At 34.6% G+C, this 20,307-nt stretch overlaps 1 protein-coding gene across 10 annotated transcripts in view; it reads left to right on the plus strand.

Moving 5' to 3' along the window:
- MGAT4C (MGAT4 family member C) overlaps window positions 1–20,307 on the plus strand; it is an 852,077-nt gene that overhangs the window by 793,441 nt on the left and 38,329 nt on the right. Inside the window, exons 1-2 of one of the 10 annotated variants that reach the window (XM_039472168.2) lie at window positions 13,743–14,979; window position 15,664. The exons of the other annotated variants lie outside the window; for them this stretch is intronic. Coding sequence (XP_039328102.2) covers window positions 14,792–14,979; window position 15,664 — 189 coding nt within the window. The 5' untranslated portion in view covers window positions 13,743–14,791. Of the gene's footprint in view, window positions 1–13,742; window positions 14,980–15,663; window positions 15,665–20,307 lie in introns of those variants that run through there. 10 annotated transcript variants of the gene reach the window in all.

Raw genomic sequence — 20,307 nt, forward strand, 5'->3', positions numbered from 1 at the left:
AGACTCAGTCTCGATCTGGGTGGGCACAATGTAATCAGCTGCCAGTGTGGCTAGAATAAAAGCAGGTAGAAGAATGTGGAAGGATGAGACCGGCTGATACTTCTGACCTCCTTCTTTCACCTGCACTGGATGCTTCCTGCCCTCGAATCAAACTCCAAGTTCTTCAGCTTTTAGATTCTTGGGCCTACACCAGTGGTTTGCCGGTGGCTCTCGGGCCTTTGGCCGCAGGCAGAACACTGCACTGCTGGTTTTCCTACTTTTGAGGTTTGGGACTTAGACTGGCTTTCTTGTTCTGCAGCTTGCAGGTGGCCTACTGCGGGACTTCACCTTGTAATTGTGTGAGTCAATACTCCATAACTCTCTTTTATATATACATCTATCCTATTAGTCCTGTCCCTCTAGAGAACCCTGACTAATACAGATGATACCACCCATGAAAATTTCCCCAACTTCACTAGAGAGGACAGCATTCGAATTCAGAGAATACAGAGGACCCTTGTAAGATACTGCATAAGATGACCATTCCTAAGACTCATAGTCATCAGAATGATCATTGGAGCAGAAAACTAACGAAGATATTCAGGACCTGAACTCAACCAAATGGACCTAATAGACACCCACAGAACTCTCCACCCCAAAACAACAGAATATGCATTCTTGTCATGTGCATATGAAGTGTACTCTGAAATTTACTATGAAATTGGCCATAAAAAATCCTTAGAAAAATCTAAAAGAGCAAAATCACACTAACCACAGAATCAGACGACATCGTAAAAACTGAAGTCAATACTAAGAAAATCCCTCAAAACCATATAATTACATGGAAATTAAACAACCTACTCCACAACGACCTGTGAGTTAACAGTGAAATTAAGGCAGAAATCAAGAAACTCTTTGAAACTTATGAGAACACAGATATAACATACCAGAATTTCTGGGACAAAGCAAAAGTAATGTGAAGAGGGAAACTTACAGTGCTACACACCCACATCAAAAAGTTATAAAGATTTAAAATTAATAACATTATACCTAGGGGAACTGGAGAAACAAGAACAAAGTATCTCAATCTCAAAGCTAGGAGAAGACAAAAAATAATAAAAATCAGAATGGAAGGAAATGGGTACATATAAATTATACAAAAAAAAATCAACAAAATGAAGAATTTGTTTTTTGAGAGAATAAATAAGATAGACAAGTAACTAGACGAATTAAAAAAAAAGAAGATCCACCATGTATGTACCTATGCAACAATCTTGCATGTTCTTCACATGTACCCCAAAACCTAAAATGCAATTAAAAAAAAAAAAAAAGAGATCCAAGTAAACACAATCAGAAATGGCGTATGGGACATTACCACTGAACTCACAGAAATGAAAAAAACAAAAAACCAAAAACCCTCAGAGACTGCTATGAACACTTCTATGCAACAAAGCAGAAAATCTGAAAAAAAAAAAAAAAAAAAAAAAAAAAAAAAAAAAAAAAGATTAATTCTGAGAGACATAACCTCCAAATTGAACCAGGAAGAAAATGAATCACTGAAGAGGCCAATAATGACTTCCAAGATGAAATCAGTAATAAAAATCCTATGAATCAGAAAAAGCCCATGACTAGATGGATTCACAGCCAAATTCTACCAAAGTATAAAGAAGAGCAGGTACTATTCCTCTGAAACTATTTCAAAAATTTTAAGAGAAGGAACTCCTTCCTAACTCATTCTAGGAGGCCAGCATCATCCTGATATTGAAACCTGACAGAGACCCAACAAAAACAGAAAATTTTATGCCAATATTCTTGATAAACACAGATGCAAAAATCCTCATCAAAATACTGGCAAAATGAATCCAGCAGCACGTCTACAGCTAATCCACTATGATCACTCAGGATTCATCACTGAGATGCAAGGTTGGTTCAACATATGCAAATCAATATATGTGATTTGTCACATAAACAGAAAACCACATGATCGTCTCATCAGATACTGAAAAAACATTCAATAAAATTCAATAGCCCTTCATATTAAAAACCTTCAACAAGCTACATATTGAAGGAATATGTTTAAAAAGTAAGAGCCATCAAAAATAAAATAAAAGCCCACAGGCAACAACATAATGATAAAAGCCCATAGCCAACATAATAATGAAAGGGCAAGAGCTGGAAGCTTTTGGGAACTGGAACAAGAAAAGGATATCTTTGTTCACCACTGCTATTAAACATGGTACTGGAAGTCTTAGCCAAAGCAATCAGGCAAAAGAAAGAAATAAAAAGCATAGAAATTGGAAGAGAGAATGTCAAACTATCCCTTTTTGCAAGTAATATGATTCTATACCTGGAAAACCCCATAGTCTCTTCCCCAAAACTCTTTGAGCTGATAAACAACTTCAGCAAAGTTTCAGAATACAAACAAATGTACCAAAATCAGTAGCCATCCTCTACAACAACATGCAAGCTGAGAGCCAAATCAAGAATGCAATCCCATTCAAAATAGCCACATAAAGAAAAAATGCCTAGAAATACAGCTAACTAGGGAGGTGAAAGACCTCCACTGTGAGAGATAAAAGACCATTCAAAGAAATCAAAGACAATATAAACAAATGGAAAAACATTCAATGCTCATGAATAGAATCAATATTTTAAAATAGCCGTACTGCCCAAAGCAATATAAACATTCAACTATCAAACTACCAGTAGCATTCTTTACAAAAGTAGAGAGGGAAACTTTTTGAAAAGTCATATGAAATCATAAAAGAGCCTGAATAGCCAAGGCAATCCTAAGCAAAAAGAATAAAGGTGGGGGCATTATATTACCCATTAAAACTATACTACAAGGATACAGCAACCAAAACAGATGGTGCTGGTACAAAAACAGCACATAGACCAAGGAAAAGAATAGAGATCCCAGAAATAATGCTGCACATCTATAACCATCTGATCCTGAATGAAGTCTACAAAAAAGCTATGGAGAAAGGAGTCCCTATTCCACAAATGGCCCTGGGAAAACTAGCTAGCCATATGCCAAAAACTAAATGTAGACACCTTCCTTACCCCATATACAAAAATCAACTCAAGATGAATTAGAGACTTAAATGTTAAACCTAAAATGATGTAAATTGTAGAAGATAACCTAGGAAATACTATTCTCAACATAGGACCTGGAAAAGAATTCACGACAAAGATGCTAAAAGCAATTGCAGTTAAAAACAAAAATTGACAAATGGGACCTAATTAAACTAAAAAGCTCTGCACAGTGAAAGAAACTATCAACAGGTTAAACAGACAACCAAAAAAGTGGTAGAAAATATTTGCAAATTACGCATCTAGCAAAAGTCTAATATCCAGAATCTATAAGGAACTTAAATTAACAAGCAAAAAACAAACCCATTAATTAGTGAGCAAAGGACACAGACACTTTTCAAAAGAAGACATACATATGGCCAAAAAGCATATGAAAAAATGCTCAACATTACTAATCATTAGAGAAATGCAAATCAACCCCACAATGAGATACCATCTCACACCAGTCACAATGGCTATTATTTAAAAGTCAAAAAATGACAGATGCTGGCAAGGTTTCATAGAAAAGGGAACGCTTTTGTGTGCACTGTTAGTAGGAATGTAAATTAGTTCAGCCATTGTGGAAAGCAGTATGGCGATTTCTCAAATATCTGAAAACAGAATTATCATTCAACCTAGCCATCTTATTATTTAGTATATACCCAAAGGAGAATAAATTATTCTACCATAAAGAAACATATACACATGTATTCATTGTGGCAGTATTCCTAACAGGAAATGGAATAAACCTAAATGCCCATCAGCAGTAGACTACATAAAGAAAATGTGGTACACATATACCATGGAATCTTACACAGCCATAAAGGACAAGTTTATGTCCTTTGCAGCAACATAGATGGAGATGGAGGCCATTATACTAAGGGAACTAATACAAGAACAGAAAACCAAATACCATCTGTTCTCACTTGTAAGTGGGAGCTAAACATTTGGCACATATGGACACAAAGAAGAGAACGACAGACACTAGGGCCCACTTGAGGTGTAGGGTAAGAGAAGATTGAGGATCAAAAACTACCTATTGGGTACTATACTTATTACCTGGATAATGAAATAATCTTTACACTAAACCCCAGTGACACACAATTTACCTATAAAACACTCTTGCACATGTACCCTTGAACATAAGATAAAAGTTAACAGGCCAAGTACAGTGGCTCACGACTGTAATCCCAGCACTTTGGTAGGCCGAGGCCAGCAGATCATGAAGTCAAGAGATCAAGACTCCCCGGACCACAGTGAAACCCTGTCTCCACTTAAAATACAAAAAATTACCTGGGCATGGTGGAATGCGCCTGCAATCCCAGCTACTTGGGAGGCTGAGGCAGAAGAATCACTTGAACCTGGGAGGCAGAGGTTGCAGTAAGCCGAGACTGTGCCACTGAACTCCAGCCTGGCAACAGAGTGAGACCTGTCTCAAAAAAAAAAAAAAAAAAAAAGAAAGAAAGAAAAAAGTTAACAAGTAAATATATGAATAAATAAAATAGAATAAAGTAAAAACACAAGAGCAATCCAGATACTTATCTAAAATTGTTTCCTTTTTTGCATATTATGTAGACCACCACATCCATGCTGCTAGAACCTTGATTTTCCCTTAGGTTGCTATTTTTGTGAACCTTACATCATTTGAACATTGCAGGTGTTATAATAAAATTCCTATTTTCAGGTCTTTTTCCAACTGATATATTGCATTGTTATTTATGTTAATATATTCATACATATTCATAATCTAGTATTGCACACTCTTTAAATATTTATGTAATATTTTGCTCTCATGCATTAAAATGTAAGAACAATGTAAGCAAATTTAACTGAAATAAATACCACTATAAAAGGTCAGCAAAACCAGAGAAAAATAATGCAGCAGAGACAGAAATAACGATTTATATAAATTTCTATACAGACCATTTTGGCTGTCATTTCATTTGGTTTATTCTGCTGTGACCCTGAAAATTAATGTGGGATATGAATCTACTGTTCACTCAGTTATTAATGGTTCCTACTTAACCTCTTACCACACTCAGATTCTAGTGCTTAAGATGCATGTATTTCATACCTGATGCAGAAACCCAAGTTGATTACATTTTGTACTCAAAAGAAAAGAAATATTTATAATGAGACGAGAACCACTGACTATGATAGATTCAATTGAAAAAGAATGTCAATCTTAAGTGCAGCACCAATGTGTTACTACTCCCATATTTGATTATACATGTTTTATGCTTTTGTTGGTGACTAAATGTAATGGTTACATGAAACACTGTGAATGTAGACTCTAAGAACAATTTTGCATTCTTCCAAATATACTGCACCAAACTTTAGAAACCTCTGGCTAGTCTTCAACCTAGTTAAATCAGTCACTTGGACTATTTTGGTATTGAATTTTTCTTTTGTTCAAAGTTGTAATTGAACTAACAATGTTTACATTTTTTTCTGGCTTGAATATTCTGTGGTTATCAGTTTTAGCCCATTTCTCATAACAATAAAATATACTTTAAACTACTGAATAAATGATAAACATTTCCTTCTAGATTAAAATATAAGTAATATTCCATTGGGAAACAATGCATAAATATATGTAACAGCTACTCAATTTCCAGTCTTGCCTCTTTAACCTCCTTTTAAAAAGTCCCAATCCAATGCTTTACACCTAATAGATTTCTCAACAAATGCTTGATACCAGTAAACCTTTTCACTGTTTTTTATTGATGGTCTTTGATACCAGTGTACCAGTGAACCTTTTTATTTAATGTGTTTTATCTCATGTAAAAGTCTGTAAAGGTTGTCATATGCACTAATAGTAGGTCATAGGATAGGTATGATCGCATTTATGGGCTATACAGGGAAGATTTCTCACATAGACTGTCATCTTTTCAATTCCACAATCATACTGATTTCAACTCCAGTGTTATTCTATACACATAAGCATCATATAAATTGTTCACATGAAATTTTTTAACCAGTTGATATGAGATTTCAAGGTGTGCAAACCTAAGTACAAATTTTATTCTGTCACATACCAGTTGTATGCACGTGGGAAAATTATTTGAATCTCTGAGCCTTCTGTGTCTCTCTTGTAAAATGCGCATGACTCACACCTATTGCCATCTCTTTCCTTCCTTCACTTACAAGTCTTTGTCATGTAATACGATATTTCCAACACAGAAAAAAAAATGCACTTGATGTAATTTTTACTTGATTTTCAATGTGCTCTTTTTAATAGGCGCAACAAACATTTGCCTAAGTAAATTGCTACTTATTATTAAGAAACTTGATGTTTATTATTGAATGAGTGTTTATATACTGTCCCTCCCAATACAGTTATATGTAATTAAATTTAATCCCAGACACTTTCTCCTCTATAATAAACTTTCACAGTTGTTTTTAATGTTCTTGAATTACATACATCCATCAATGAATAAAGAAAATCTCCAAAACAGAATATAATTACAATACATCTATCCTGTAAAATTTCTCATTAGGTATAAATAAAGTGTCATCACTGACAAGGGCAACATTATTAAATTAGGAGAGTGGATCCCTCCTAACTGAAGAAAATGAAAATAAAAAAATAATAAATTACTTTATTTTTAAATTTATTTTAGTATATTTTATTGCACTTTAGGTTCTGGAGTACATAAAAGAACATGAAGGATTGTTGTATAGGTACATACATGGCAATGTGGTTTGCTGCCATCATCCCTGTCACCTATATCTAGCTTTTCTCCCCATGTTATCACTCCCCAACTCCCTACCCTCCGCTGTCCTTCCGCTAGTACCCCCCAATAGACCCCAGTGTGTGATGCTCCCCTCCCTACGTCCATGTGTTCTCAGTGTTCAACACCCGCCTATGAGTGAGAACATGCGATGTTTGATTTTCTGTTCTTGTGTCAGTTTGCTGAGAATGATGGTTTCCAGGTTCATCCATGGCCCCTAAAAGGACACGAACTCATCATCTTTTATGGCTGCATAGTATTCCATGGCATATTTGTACCACATTTTCCCTGTCCAGTCTATCATTGATGGGCATTTGGGTTGGTTCCAGGTCTTTGCTATTGTAAACAGTGCTGCAATGAACATACGTGTGCCTGTGTCTTTATAATAGAATGATTCATAATCCTTTGGATATATACCCAGCAATGGGATTGATGAGTCAAATGGAATTTCTATTTCTAGGTCCTTGAGGAATCACCACACTGTCTTCCACAATGGTTGAACTAATTTACACTCCCACCAACAGTGTAAAAGTGTTCCTATTTCTTCACATCCTCTCCAGAATCTGTTGTCTCCAGATTTTTTAATGATCTCCATTCTAACTAGCATGAGATGGCATCTCAATGTGGTTTTGATTTGCGTTTCTCTAATGACCAGTGGTAATAAGCATTTTTTCATGTTTGTTGGCCTCATATATGTCTTCTTTTGAAAAGTGTCTGTTCAATTTTCTGCTCTTGTGTCAGTTTGCTGAGAATGATGGTTTCCAGGTTCATCCATGTCCCTACAAAGGACGTGAACTCATCGTTTTTGATGGCTGTGTAATATTCCATGGTGTATATGTACCACATTTTCCCTATCCAGTGAATATTCTCACTCATTGATGGGTGTTGAACAATGAGAACACATGGACACAGGGAGGGGAGCACTATACACTGGGGTCCGTTGGGGGGAAATGGGGTAGGGACAGGGGCGTGGGGAGGTGGGAAGAGATAGCATGGGGAGAAATGACAGTTACAGACGAGGGGATGGAAGGCAGAAAACCACACTGCCATGTGTGTACCTATGCAACAATCTTGCATGTTCTTCACATGTACCCCAAAACCTAAAATGCAATAAAAATACTATATATATATATATATATATATACATATATATATGTATATAAAAGAAAAGAAAAGTGTCTATTCATATCCTTCACCCACTTTTGAATGGGTTGGTTTGTTTCTTGTAAATCTGTTTTAGTTTTTGTAGATTCTGGATATAAGCGCTTTGTTAGATGAGTAGATTACAAACATTTTTTTTTTTCCCATTCTGCTGGTTGCTGGTTCACTCTAATGATGTTTTCTTTTAGTCGTAAAGTCCTTGCCTATGCCTATGTCCTGAATGGTTTTACCTAGGTTTTCTTCTAGGATTTTTATGGTGTTAGGTCTTATGTTTAAGTTTTTAATCCATCTGGAGTAAATTTTAGTGTAAGGTGTCAGGAAGGGGTCCACACATAGCTAGCCAGTTTTCCCAACACCATTTATTTAACAGGGAATTCTTTTCCCATTGCTTGTTTTTGTCAGGTTTGTCAAAGATCATATGGTTGTAGATGTGTGACATTGCCTCCAAGGCCTCTGTTCCATTGTTCTATATCTCTGTTTTGGTACTAGTACCATGCTGTTTTGATTACTGTAGCCTTGTAGTAAAGTTTGAAGTCAGGTAGCATGATGCCTCCAGCTTTGTTCTTTTTGCTTAGAATTGACTTGGCTCTGCGGGCTCTCTTTTGGTTCCATGTGAAGTTTAAGGTTTTTTTTTTTTTTTTTTTTTTTTTTTTTTTTCCCAGTTCCATGAAGAGAATCATAGGTAGCTTGATTGGGATAGCATTGAATCTATAAAATACTTTGGGCAATATGGTTATTTTCACAATATTGATTCTTCCTAACCATGAGCATGGAGTGTTTCTCCATTGGTTTGTGTCCTCTCTTATTTCCTTGAGCAGTGATTTGTAGTTCTCCTTGAAGAGATCCTTAGTTAGTTGTATTCCTAAGTGTTTTATTCTCTTTGTAGCAATTGTGAATGTCAGTTCATTCTTGATTTGGCTTTCTTTAAGTCTGTTATTGGTATATAGGAATGTTTGTGATTTATGCACATTGATTATGTATCCTGAGACTTTGCTGAGGTTGCTTATCAGTTTCAGAAGATTTTGGGCTGAGACGATGGGGTCCTGTAAATACACAACCATGTCACCTGCAAATAGAGAGAATTTGACTTCCTCCTTTCCTTATCAAATACCCTTAGCTTCTTTTTCTTGCCTGATTGCTCTGGCTAGAACTTCCAGTACTATATTGAATAGGAGTGGTGGGAGAGGGCATCCTTGTCTAGTGCCAGATTTCAAAGGGAATGCTTCCAATTTTTGCCCATTCTGTATGATATTGACTGTGCGTTTGTCATAAATAGCTTTTACTATTTTGAGATATGTTCCGTCAATACCTAGTCTATTCAGAGTTTTTAGCATAAAGGCTGTTGAATTTTGTCGAAGGCCTTCTCTACATCTATTGAGATAATCATGTGGTTTTTGTCCTTGGTTCTGTTTATGTGGTGAATTACGTTTATAGACTTGCGTATGTTGTACTAGACCTGCATTCCTGGGATGAGCCCTACTTGCTTGTGATGGATAAGCTTTTTGATGTGCTGTTACAATTGGCTTGCCAGTATTTTATTGAAGATTTTTGCATCTATGTTCATCATGGATATTGGCCTGAAGTTTTCTTTTCTTGCTGAGTCTCTGCTGGGTTTTGGTATCAAAATGATGTTGGTCTCACAAAATGATTTGGGAAAGATTTCCTCTTTTTGGATTGTTTGGAATAGTTTCAGAAGGAGTGATATAAGCTCCTCTTTGTATATCTGGTAGAATTCGGCTGCGAACTCATCTGGATCTGGGCTTTTTTTGGTTGATAGGCTGTTAATTGCTTCCTCAACCTCAGCCCTTGTTATTGGTCTGTTCAGGGTTTCTACTTTTTCCTCGTTTATGCTTGGGAGTGTGGAAGTGTCCAGGAATTTATCAATTTCTTCCAGGTTTACTGGTTTATGTGCTTGGTTTACTGGTTTATAGAGTTGTTTGTAGTAATCTCTGATGGTAGTTTGTATTTCTTTGAAATCTGTGGAGATATCCCCTTTATCATTTTTTATTGCATCGTTTGATTCTTTTCTCTTTTCTTTTTTTTTTAATCTGGCTAGTGGTCTATTTTGTTGATCTTTTGAAAAAACTAGGTCCTGGATTTATTAATTTTTTGAAGAGTTTTGTGTATCTCCTTCAGTTCTGCTCTGATCTTAGTTATTTCTTGTATTCTGTAAGATTTTGAGTTTTTTTGTTTGTTTTGTTTTTGTTTTGTTTTGTTTTGTTTTGTTTTGTTTTTGATCTTGCTCTTCTAGCTCTTTCAATTTTGATGATAGGGTGTCAATTTTAGATCTTACTTGCTTCTCATGTGGGCATTTATTCTATAAAATTTCCTCTAGACACTGCTTTAAATGTGTCCCACAGATTCTGGTACGTTATGTCTTCATTCTCACTGGTTTTGAAGAACATCTTTTTTCTACCTTCATTTCATCATTTATCCAGTCATCATTCAGGAGCAAGTTATTTAGTTTCCATGTAGTTGTGCAGTGTTCAGTGGGTTTCTTAATCCTGAGCACTAACTTGATTGCACTGTGGTCTGTTATGATTTTCGTTCTTTTGCATTTGCTGAGGAGTGATTTACTTCCAATTATGTGGTCAATTTTAGAGTAGGTGTGATGTGGTACTGAGAAGAATGTATATTCTGTGGATTTGAGGTGAAGAGTTCTGTAAATGTCTATTAGGTTTGCTCGGTCCAGATCTGAGTTCAAGTCCTGGATATCCTTGTTAATTTTCTGTCTCATTGATCCATCTAATATTAACAGTGGAGTGTTAAAGTCTCCCACTATTGTTGTGTGTGAGTCTCAGTCTCTTTGTAAGTCATTAATAACTTGCTTTATGTACCTGGGTGCTCCTGTATTGGATTGGGTGTGTATATATTTAGGATCATTAGCTCTTCTTGTTACATTGATCCTTTTACCATTATGTAATGCCGTACTTTGTCTCTTTTGACTTTTGTTGGTTTAAAGTCTGTTTTATCAGAGAGTAGGACTGCAACTCCTGCTTTTTTTTTCTCTCTCCATTTGCTTGGTAAATCTTCCTTCATCCCTTTATTTTGAGCCTATGTGTATTCTTGCATGTGAGATGCGTTTCCTGGATGCAGCAAACCCATGGGGTTTGACTTTTTATCCAATTTAACAGTCTGTTTCTTTGGATTGGAGCATTTATCCCATTTACATTTAAGGTTAATATTGTTATGTGTGAATTTGATCCTGCCATTTTGATGCTACCTAGTTGTTTTGCCCATTAGTTGACACAGTTTCTTCATTGCGTAGATGCTCTTTACCATTTGGTATGTTTTTGGAGTGGCTGGTACTAGTTGTTTCTTTCTATGTTTAGTGCTTCTTTCAGGAGCTCTTGTAAGGCAAGCCTGGTGGTGATGAATTAGCAATTGCTTGTTCATAAAGGATTTTATTTCTCCTTTGCTTATGAAGCTTAGTTTGGCTGGATATGAAACTCTAAGGTGAAAGTTCTTTTCTTTAAAGATGTTGAATATTGGCCCCTACTCTTTCTGGCTTGCAGGGTTTCTACCAAGTAGTCTGCTGTGAGTCTGATGGGCTTCCCTTTGTGGATAATCTGACCTTTCTCTCTGGCTGCCCTTAGCATTTTTTACTTCATTTCAACCATAGTGAATCTGACAGTTACATGCCTTGGGGTTGCTCTTCTTGAGAAATATCTTTGTGGTGTGCTCTGTATTTTTTGGACTTGAATATTGGCCTGCCTTGCTAGGTTGGGGAAGTTCTCCTGGGTAATATCCTGAAGAGTGTTTTCCAGCTTGGATTCATTCTCTCTGTCACATTCAGGTACACCTATCAAACGTAGATCAGGTCTTTTCACAGAATCCCATATTTCTTGGAGGCTTTGTTCATTTCTTTTCACTCATTTTTCTCTAATCTTGCCTCTTATTTTATTTCATTGAGTTGATCTTCAATCTCTGATATTCTTTCTTCTGCTAGGTTGATTTGGCTATTGAAACTTGTGTATGCTTCACAAAGTTCTTATGTTGTGTTTTTCAGTTCCATCAATTCATTTATATTCTTCCCTAAGCTGTTTATTCTCAATAGCATTTCACCAAACCTTTTTTTCAAGTTTTTTAATTTCTTTGCATTGGGTTAGAACATATTCTTTTAGCTCCGAGAAGTTTGTTATTACCCACTTTCTGAAGTCTGCTTCTGTCAATTCATCAGACTCATTCTCCATCCAGCCTTATTCCCTAGCTGTTGAGGAGTTGTGATCCCTTGGAGGAGGAGAAGCATTCTGGTTTTGGTGTTTTCATCCTTTTTGTGCTGGTTTCTTCCCATCTTTGTTGATTTATCTACCTGTGGTCTTTGTAGTTGGTGACTTTCATATGGGGTCTCTGAGTGGATATCCTTTTTGTTGATGATGAAGTTATTTTTTCTGTTTTTTAGTTTTCCTTCTAATAGTCAGGCTCCTCTGTTGTAGGACTGCTAGAGGTCCACTCCATACCCTACTTGCCTGGGGATCACCTGCAGTCGCTGGAGAACAGTAAGGGTTGCTGCCAGTTTCTTCTGTTATCTTTGTCCCAGAAGGAGACCTGCCCTATGTAAGCCTGAGCTCTCCTTTATGAGGTGCCCCTTTGGATATATGGGGGTGGGGGAGCTGCTTCAGGAGACAGTCTTTCCCTGATAGGAGCTCATGTGCTGAGCCATGAGCTTCATTGTTCCATTCAGAGCTACTGGGCAGGTACATTTAAATCTGCTGCAGCGGAACTCATAGTTACCTTTTTTTCCCAGGTGCTCTGTCCTGGGAAGGTGGGGCTTTATTTTTTTATAAGTTCCTCACATGTTGCTGCCTTTTTTCAGAGATGCCCTGCCCAAAGAGGAGGTAGCCTAGTCACAGTCTGCCAGCAGAGGTGTTGCTGAGCTGCCATGGGCTCTGTCCAGCTGCTGTGTGAACTTCCTTGTGGTTTTGCTTATAGAGGTATAGTTAGAACTGTCTCAGTAATGGCAGATTGCCTCGATAATGGTGGACTGCCTTGGTAATGGTGGACTGCCTCGGTAATGGTGGATTCTCTCTGTAGTGGTGGACTGCCTTGGTAATGGCAGACGCCCTCCGCCCACAGAGCTGGACCATATCGGGTCCAGCTGTGCTTACTGTGAAACTCTCAATCCAGAGCATTTCAGATTGCTAGTCTTTGTGGAGGTGGGACCTGCCGAGCCAGATTACCTGGCTCTCTGTTTCAGCTCCCTTTTTTTTTTCAGTTGAATGGATGACTCTGTCTCCCAGGTATTCCAGGTGTCAGTTGAAATGTGCCCAGATTTGTGTGAATTTTTGTGCAGTGACCCACTGTACCAGGTGAAAAAGCCATGCTGGAGACTCATGGTGCTTTCCCACCTGGGAATCTCCTGGTCTGTGGGCAGTAAAAATTCATTTGGAAATGTGGTAATCACTTACCTTCTGTGTTCTTGCTGGGAACTGCACTCCAGAGCTGTTCCTATTCAGCCATCTTGGATTGTCTGCCAATAAATTACTTTATAATTGTCAGGAAATATTTAAGCAGGTTCTCCTCTCTACTTTTTTAGGGGGATCCATCCTCCTGACTTTTTTTTTAAGGCAGGAAAATGTGATTTAGGAAATAAGCTGAAGGGGAAGTTTGTATTTTTATTTTCACAGTGTAAAAAGATTTTACTCTACTAGTTTTTAGCATGTTATATCTCTGTCTAACCAGTTTCCATAAGTTTGTGTGTATTTAAATGTATTGTTTAAAAAGTTTGTATGTATTTGAATGTATTGTTTAAAAATACTGGTCAGTATTGTATCAGCAATCTTTCTGTTATAGTTTTTCTCATCAGTGAGAGCAGATCCAGCCCTACAATTGAATTGGCTGCACCCTGATGTTGAGTACTCCTTTCTTTCCATTGACTCACTCTAGATTTTGACTCTGTCTTTTTTGACCTGATATTGACATATAACAAGTTTTCTATGAAAATTAGAATTATAGCATGTGAACTTCTTACATAGAGCTTGGCATATACTAAAAGCTGAATATGTTGGTTATTGACATAACATTGGACATCATCAGGCTTTACTGCTTATACCATTGTCCATTAAATAGCCTCAGGCATTTTACTATATTTGTCTTTAATCATTTCAACCTTTTATAAATGTGAGCCATATGACCATCATGATAATAAATATTGCAAATAATAATTAGAAAATATGGAAGATATTGCATGCTTCTCCAGTTTGAATAACAAAACAATAAAATAGTAAGAAAATGACATGTACAGTGAAAATAGAGATAATTGAAATATGTAATGAAAGATCTTATATCATTTCTTACTTATAATATGGATTTCCCCCACTTACTTGCTTTCTCAGTGCTTTTGTTTTAATAAGGTAATCCTACCCCCACTCATTAGAATCTTTAGGAACCAGGATCAAAACCCAACCTGTAATTTTCCACATAACAGAGCAGACAGAATAGCAACATAGTGTCTTATTACAGAACAATTTCCTTGACATTCTTCCAAAGAGTTTCTCAAATTTTAATTAAAGCGATATCTTTGTGTTCTCAAATGGTAAATTTATCCATTAAAATTCTAATCAAAATTGTTAGGGATTATTTCTGAGGTATATCTGGGCCTAATTTCTTGCCTTCAATAAGCCCAGAGTTTATCAGGGAAAAAAATTGTGTAAATAAATAAGAGTAAGAAAGTGTTAAAGGTGACGTGATGGACAAACTACAAGTTACATACCAGACCCCAAAAAATAATTGTTCACTTCTTCCTATAGGAGAGACAATGGCAATACTTCATAGTGGGAGCATCATTTGCCCTGCCTCAATGAGGAGTTCAGGGTATGTGAGCAGAGAAAGAGCATGGTGTTGGGATGGAATGCTGTCAATTACTGGGGCAAGAGAGGGTAATAGGAGATTTAATAACAATGCAAAAGATTTTGAACATTTTGCTATCAGCAGATGGAATCTTGAAATGTCTCATGCTTGAGAAGGACATGGTCAGATTTGTCTTAAGAAAGACTGTGCAGAGAAATGTGGCAAAGGGATCTATAAGATGCAAGTCATTATTTAGAAAAGGCAGTGATGGAAGATTTAACAGTATTTGATACTTCCTTGACTAGATACAGTTGATTTTCAAAGGCTGGAGAATGTATACAACTTAGGTCAATGGAAAATGTATAAAATAAAATATTATGCTGATGACAAGCTATTATAATCTGTAATATTTTATACTGATGATAAATAATTACTCTCTATATAAAATATTTTTTTCTAGGAAAAATGAAATGATGATTATGAATCATCACTGTTATTTCAACAATGAGTTTGGCAAAGTGAAGTGAACTTTAGAAATTAGTCAGATCTCTGGAAAATTGTAGTAAAAGCCATAATGAAGGCCACAGGGCATTGAAAGCTTCTGAACTATTTGATAAACCATGAAATATTAAATTATGCTTAACATATTTCAACATTACATGTATTCACATAAACTCTGAAATGTGACTCTAAAATGGATAGTTTCCCATTAACCAAACTATTTTGACCACAATTCTTAATCAGATAAAATACAGGTGTAATGTGTAGTATATAATGAACTATGTTTTATGTTAATGCTTTCATTATATGAATTTCATGAAAAACTGTGTGTATTTTAAAATAAAATTTTCTAATCTGTTGTCTGAGACAGAAAAATAGTACATCATACTATAAGATTTGATATGAGTAATTAAACATTCAATATTAGAGTAGCCAATAAAACAGAAAATTATAATCTTCAAAATAAAAATGTTTAACAAAACTACTTAAAATATAAAAAATTTCTAATTATCTTTAAATAATGCTTTATGTTAAGTTTTTTTTTATTGCATTTTAGGTTTTGGGGTACATGTGAAGAACATGCAAGATTGTTGCATAGATACACACACAGCAGTGTGACCTGCTGCCTTCCTCCCCATCACCTATACCTGGCACTTCTCCCCATACTATCTCTCCCCATTACTGGGTATATATCCAAAGGATTATAAATCATTCTACTATAAAGACCCATGCACACGAATGTTCATTGCAGCACTGTTTACATAGAAAAGATCTGGAAATTAAAGTATGCAAAATAAAGAATATGCCAGTTTTATACAAAAAAAAAAAAAGAAAAAAAAAAGAAAAGAAAAGATCTGGAACCAACCCAAATGCCTATCGATGATAGACTGGACAGGGAAAATGTGGCACATATATACCAAGGATATTTTAACTTAGTCACAGCCATTGTCTTTGAGAAAACATGGAATACAGCAAAAGTTTAGTTTATCAGAAGAGCCAAAGCCAGGAAAATACCCATGAATATGCTTCCGATGGGTCTCCAGGTAGCCCTTTCCTCTTCTATAATGACACTGTATGTTTAGTTTGCTTATGAGGTGAGGTATACTGTGATAGTAAAAAATTCATTATTTCCTGAAGATTTCCTAATGATAATTCATTATAGTTATGTATTGTCACTATCTTTCCTTTTAGGGTGTAGACATACTTACAGTATGCTGAGAACTGGTTGATAATGACTTTAGAAACAAAATCCAATGTAGATTGCAGCATATGCATATTTTCTATGAGGATTACCTTCCACTTAGTAAATGGTACCATACACAAATGTTTCATGTTGCTACTTTAATTGAAAAAGATCCCTTTCAGTAATGCTCTGTACTCTAGGGAAATTATAAACACATAGATTGGAAGAGCTGAGAAAGCTTATTTAACTAAGCTGTCAACAGCAGTATCTCAGATCTGCTTAAATTTACTGGGGGAAGATCTATTTGAAATGCTGAAAATAAACACTGAACCACTTGTAATGTTACACTCAATGCAAAAGAATATATTACAAGTCTAAGGGGAGCTAGAATTATCTTTCATACATGTGACTGACTATCTTTTGACCCATCAATTTTACTAATAGGTTTGTATCAAAAAATTAGGTGCAAAGATATCTCATACAATTTTTTATTGCATCATTTTTGTAAGATAATATTTGGAACTAAGGGAGTTAGTTAAATAAATGAATGTTTCAACTAGACCATTCAGCAACTTTAAAGAATAAAGTGAACCTATTTGTGATGATATGGAAAGATTTATAAGACATATTGAAAGAAACAAAGACATAAAGTAATAGACATTATATGGTTCAATGTATCTGTTACTTCTTAAGCAATTGTGTGTGTTTAGTGTTTGTGTGAGTGCACATGCACACACACATAGAAAAGTTCCTAAAAAATTAAATTATAGCAGCAATGGTAATCCATAGTAGCAATTACAGTAATGGGTGCACTGGAGAATATTCAACTGCTTCTATTTTGACTACATTCTTGCTTTGATTATGTAATTAACCATAAAACTAAAATTTTTATTTTTTAACCTCACTCCTTAGGAATAGGACTTGGACAATTCCTCTGATTATTGTAGTATTTTTAAAAATTTCTATGTTAGCAAGAACATAAAATTTCAGGACAGGTGACATAAATACATCATCATAACTGCAGGATGTATCTATAGTATTATATATATATCAGTATTATTAAGTATCAGGAAGCCTAAGCATTAAGATTGAATTGATGATTAATTACTTTCATTATTTGAGGAGAGAACATAGCATAGTGTCCAAGACCACAGTCTGGGAAGTCAAATACACCTCATCGCCACCTACAAAATCCTGGAGAAGTTCATTAAACATCCCCTAAAGCCTCATTTTTTCCATGATAAATAAATAGATATTATAATACCTAGTATTTGGAGTCCTAGGAGGATTAAAATAGATAATGCATGTAGATAGTCCCACAGCACAGTGCGTATCATAAAGTAAGTTCCCCTAAAATTTAGAATTTTGGTGTTTCTTCATAGCTTTTATTAATAGCCTATTTTCCTTATCTTTATAAGTTATATAGTATTTGAAACAACATATAAAAAGTATTATTTTATGAGTTTTTCAACAATGTATAAATTTTCAAAACTTTAATTCTCTAATGACATCTTTAGTTATCAAATATAGAAATTTAAATATTTTAGTATGAAACTGCTAAAAGATAGCCATAGAGAAATATATTTTATGTAATTCTTTCATTTTAATTGATTATCTACATAGTGCCATGAATCAATGATGTTTCAGTTACACAAGGGAAATATTGCAAATTAGATTACAAGATTGAACATAAGAAAATTGATTTTCACTGTTTAAATTATTTCTAAAATGAGTTTTTATTACCAATTTTTATTATACTTTCAGACCATAACTTCCTTCCTAATCAATAAAGCAATTTATACCATGGAGGAATTAAAAAAACAGTGAGACCAAAAGTCGGTATAACAATTGTTTAAGGACTTGGTAATAAATCTAGGTCATGTCTATTTTAAAATTCAGTTCTTCATAAAAATAATTTGATAATTTACTTTAAAAAATCTGTGACCAATAGGAAAAGACAACATTTGAATCTGGTTTCATGTGAAGTTATGCCAAATGAATCGAGGTTGTCATATAGTTGTTAATATCACAAGGGTTAACCCTTAAAAGTCTGAAAATAGGAAAAAATAGTTCAAGTGTTTGAAATGTTTAAGATTTGATAACTCTAATAAAGAGAATTGACACTTTAAGAAGCATTTTTTTAAATGTTAATTATACCATATCTATAAATGTCCCTAGAACACAGATACTTATTCTTCACATTTGACCATTTGACTATCGAAATGACCTTCAATCTCACTGGGAGTAGGCTGTATGATAGTTAATGACATTTTTCTTCTTTTATCTGAATTACCGCCAATAACATCTTTCTTCTTAAACCTGAATTACCACCTTGAGACAACCTGAAATTACTTGTCATTCATGCACTATGATGTACAATTCTGTGGCCTGATTTGTCAATTCAGATATTAGAGTGCAGCTTTAAGAGTCATTATAGAAATGAAAATTATATCTCCTATAAAATCAATGTAAGAGCAGTAATTTTACAAAATACAAAGGGAAAGAAGTAAAACACTCTTAGGCTTAGAAGACAGTATTTAACTTTAGAACTAGTCCCTTCTAGAATTTTTGCTCTACATTTTTCACATAATTTTGATAAAACATACAGAATTATAGGGGTTTTTAAAAAGCATTGTTCTAAATATAAGCTAAATATATATTTTTAATAAAATCTGTATTGAGAAAAGACGAAAGAGATAAAAGCAGAACCATCATTCTACTCTGTATTCTAATTTGATGTTATTTGTCCATTAACAAGCATAATATGGGTAAATAACATTAAACTGGAATACGGAGTAAAATGATGACTACCTGAAACTGGAAAGGAAGGATGGTTAATGGGCATATGCATATTTTTAAAAATTAGGAAATAGAGAAAGGTATAAAGAAGAAAATCATTCACAATTGTATGAAAAGCATACTGTCACTGTTAATATGTCATTGTAGTTATTTAATCCTTCTCTGTATATATTTTTTCATAAAGTTTTACATATTAAATATATAAGAACATTTAGAGGTCTTAGATGCAAGATAATATGTGGAATTTTTTGATACATATTATGCTTTTTCATTCAGGAAGAATTTTAAAGATTAAAAAAATCATTTCTCAAGTTTCTTAACATGGAAGGGACCTTTAAATTGCCCTACTCAACTCTAACTTTCTAAATGGAATAAACAAGAAAAAATGCTTGATAATTATTCTTGTAAACTCCAAACTATAAAAAATTTATAGCTGTTTTTAGCAACTTTGTGAATGAAAAAAAAGCTAGATACTGCTTTAAGTGGCTACAAACAACAGGATTTGAAGCTTGGATACAGTTGTATTGTATTTATATAATAAATATTTGCATAATATAAACATATATAATTTTGTAAGTATATAATATATATATTTTGTGATTCTATAAAATTCAAAGTTACAAAACAGGAAATAAGCTTAACACAAAGTCTTAAATACCACTTAATACAAAATCTAGCTTGACCACTTGGCTTTAAAAGCAATATGAGGATACCTAAATCCTACTGGTTTCTTGAATTTGGGATCAAAATTAGGTAAAGGAAAAACTGCAGTCATTTTTCACCATAGTCTTTTCATTCTTGGTTCTTCATTCATCTCTAAAATGACTTGGTGGAAAATTTAATTATTTTCTAAAGAGAAAAAATAAATCAATATTTTATTTCTGAAGATCTTACATAGCAGGAAAAAATGTATTTTACTTTGCTTCTGCAAAGTAAAGATAATTTTATGAATTATAATTATGGAACAATAGCATTTCCTTTGAAACATGTCCAGATATTTTCTTATTATCTTCTCATTTAATAAAATTATTGCAAAATAGAAGTCTGAAACCAGGCTGTTCATTTTGTTTATCATGAGCTCTATAGTGT

Source organism: Saimiri boliviensis, chromosome 7, assembly GCF_048565385.1.
Source record: "Saimiri boliviensis isolate mSaiBol1 chromosome 7, mSaiBol1.pri, whole genome shotgun sequence".
Lineage (NCBI taxonomy): Eukaryota > Metazoa > Chordata > Mammalia > Primates > Cebidae > Saimiri > Saimiri boliviensis.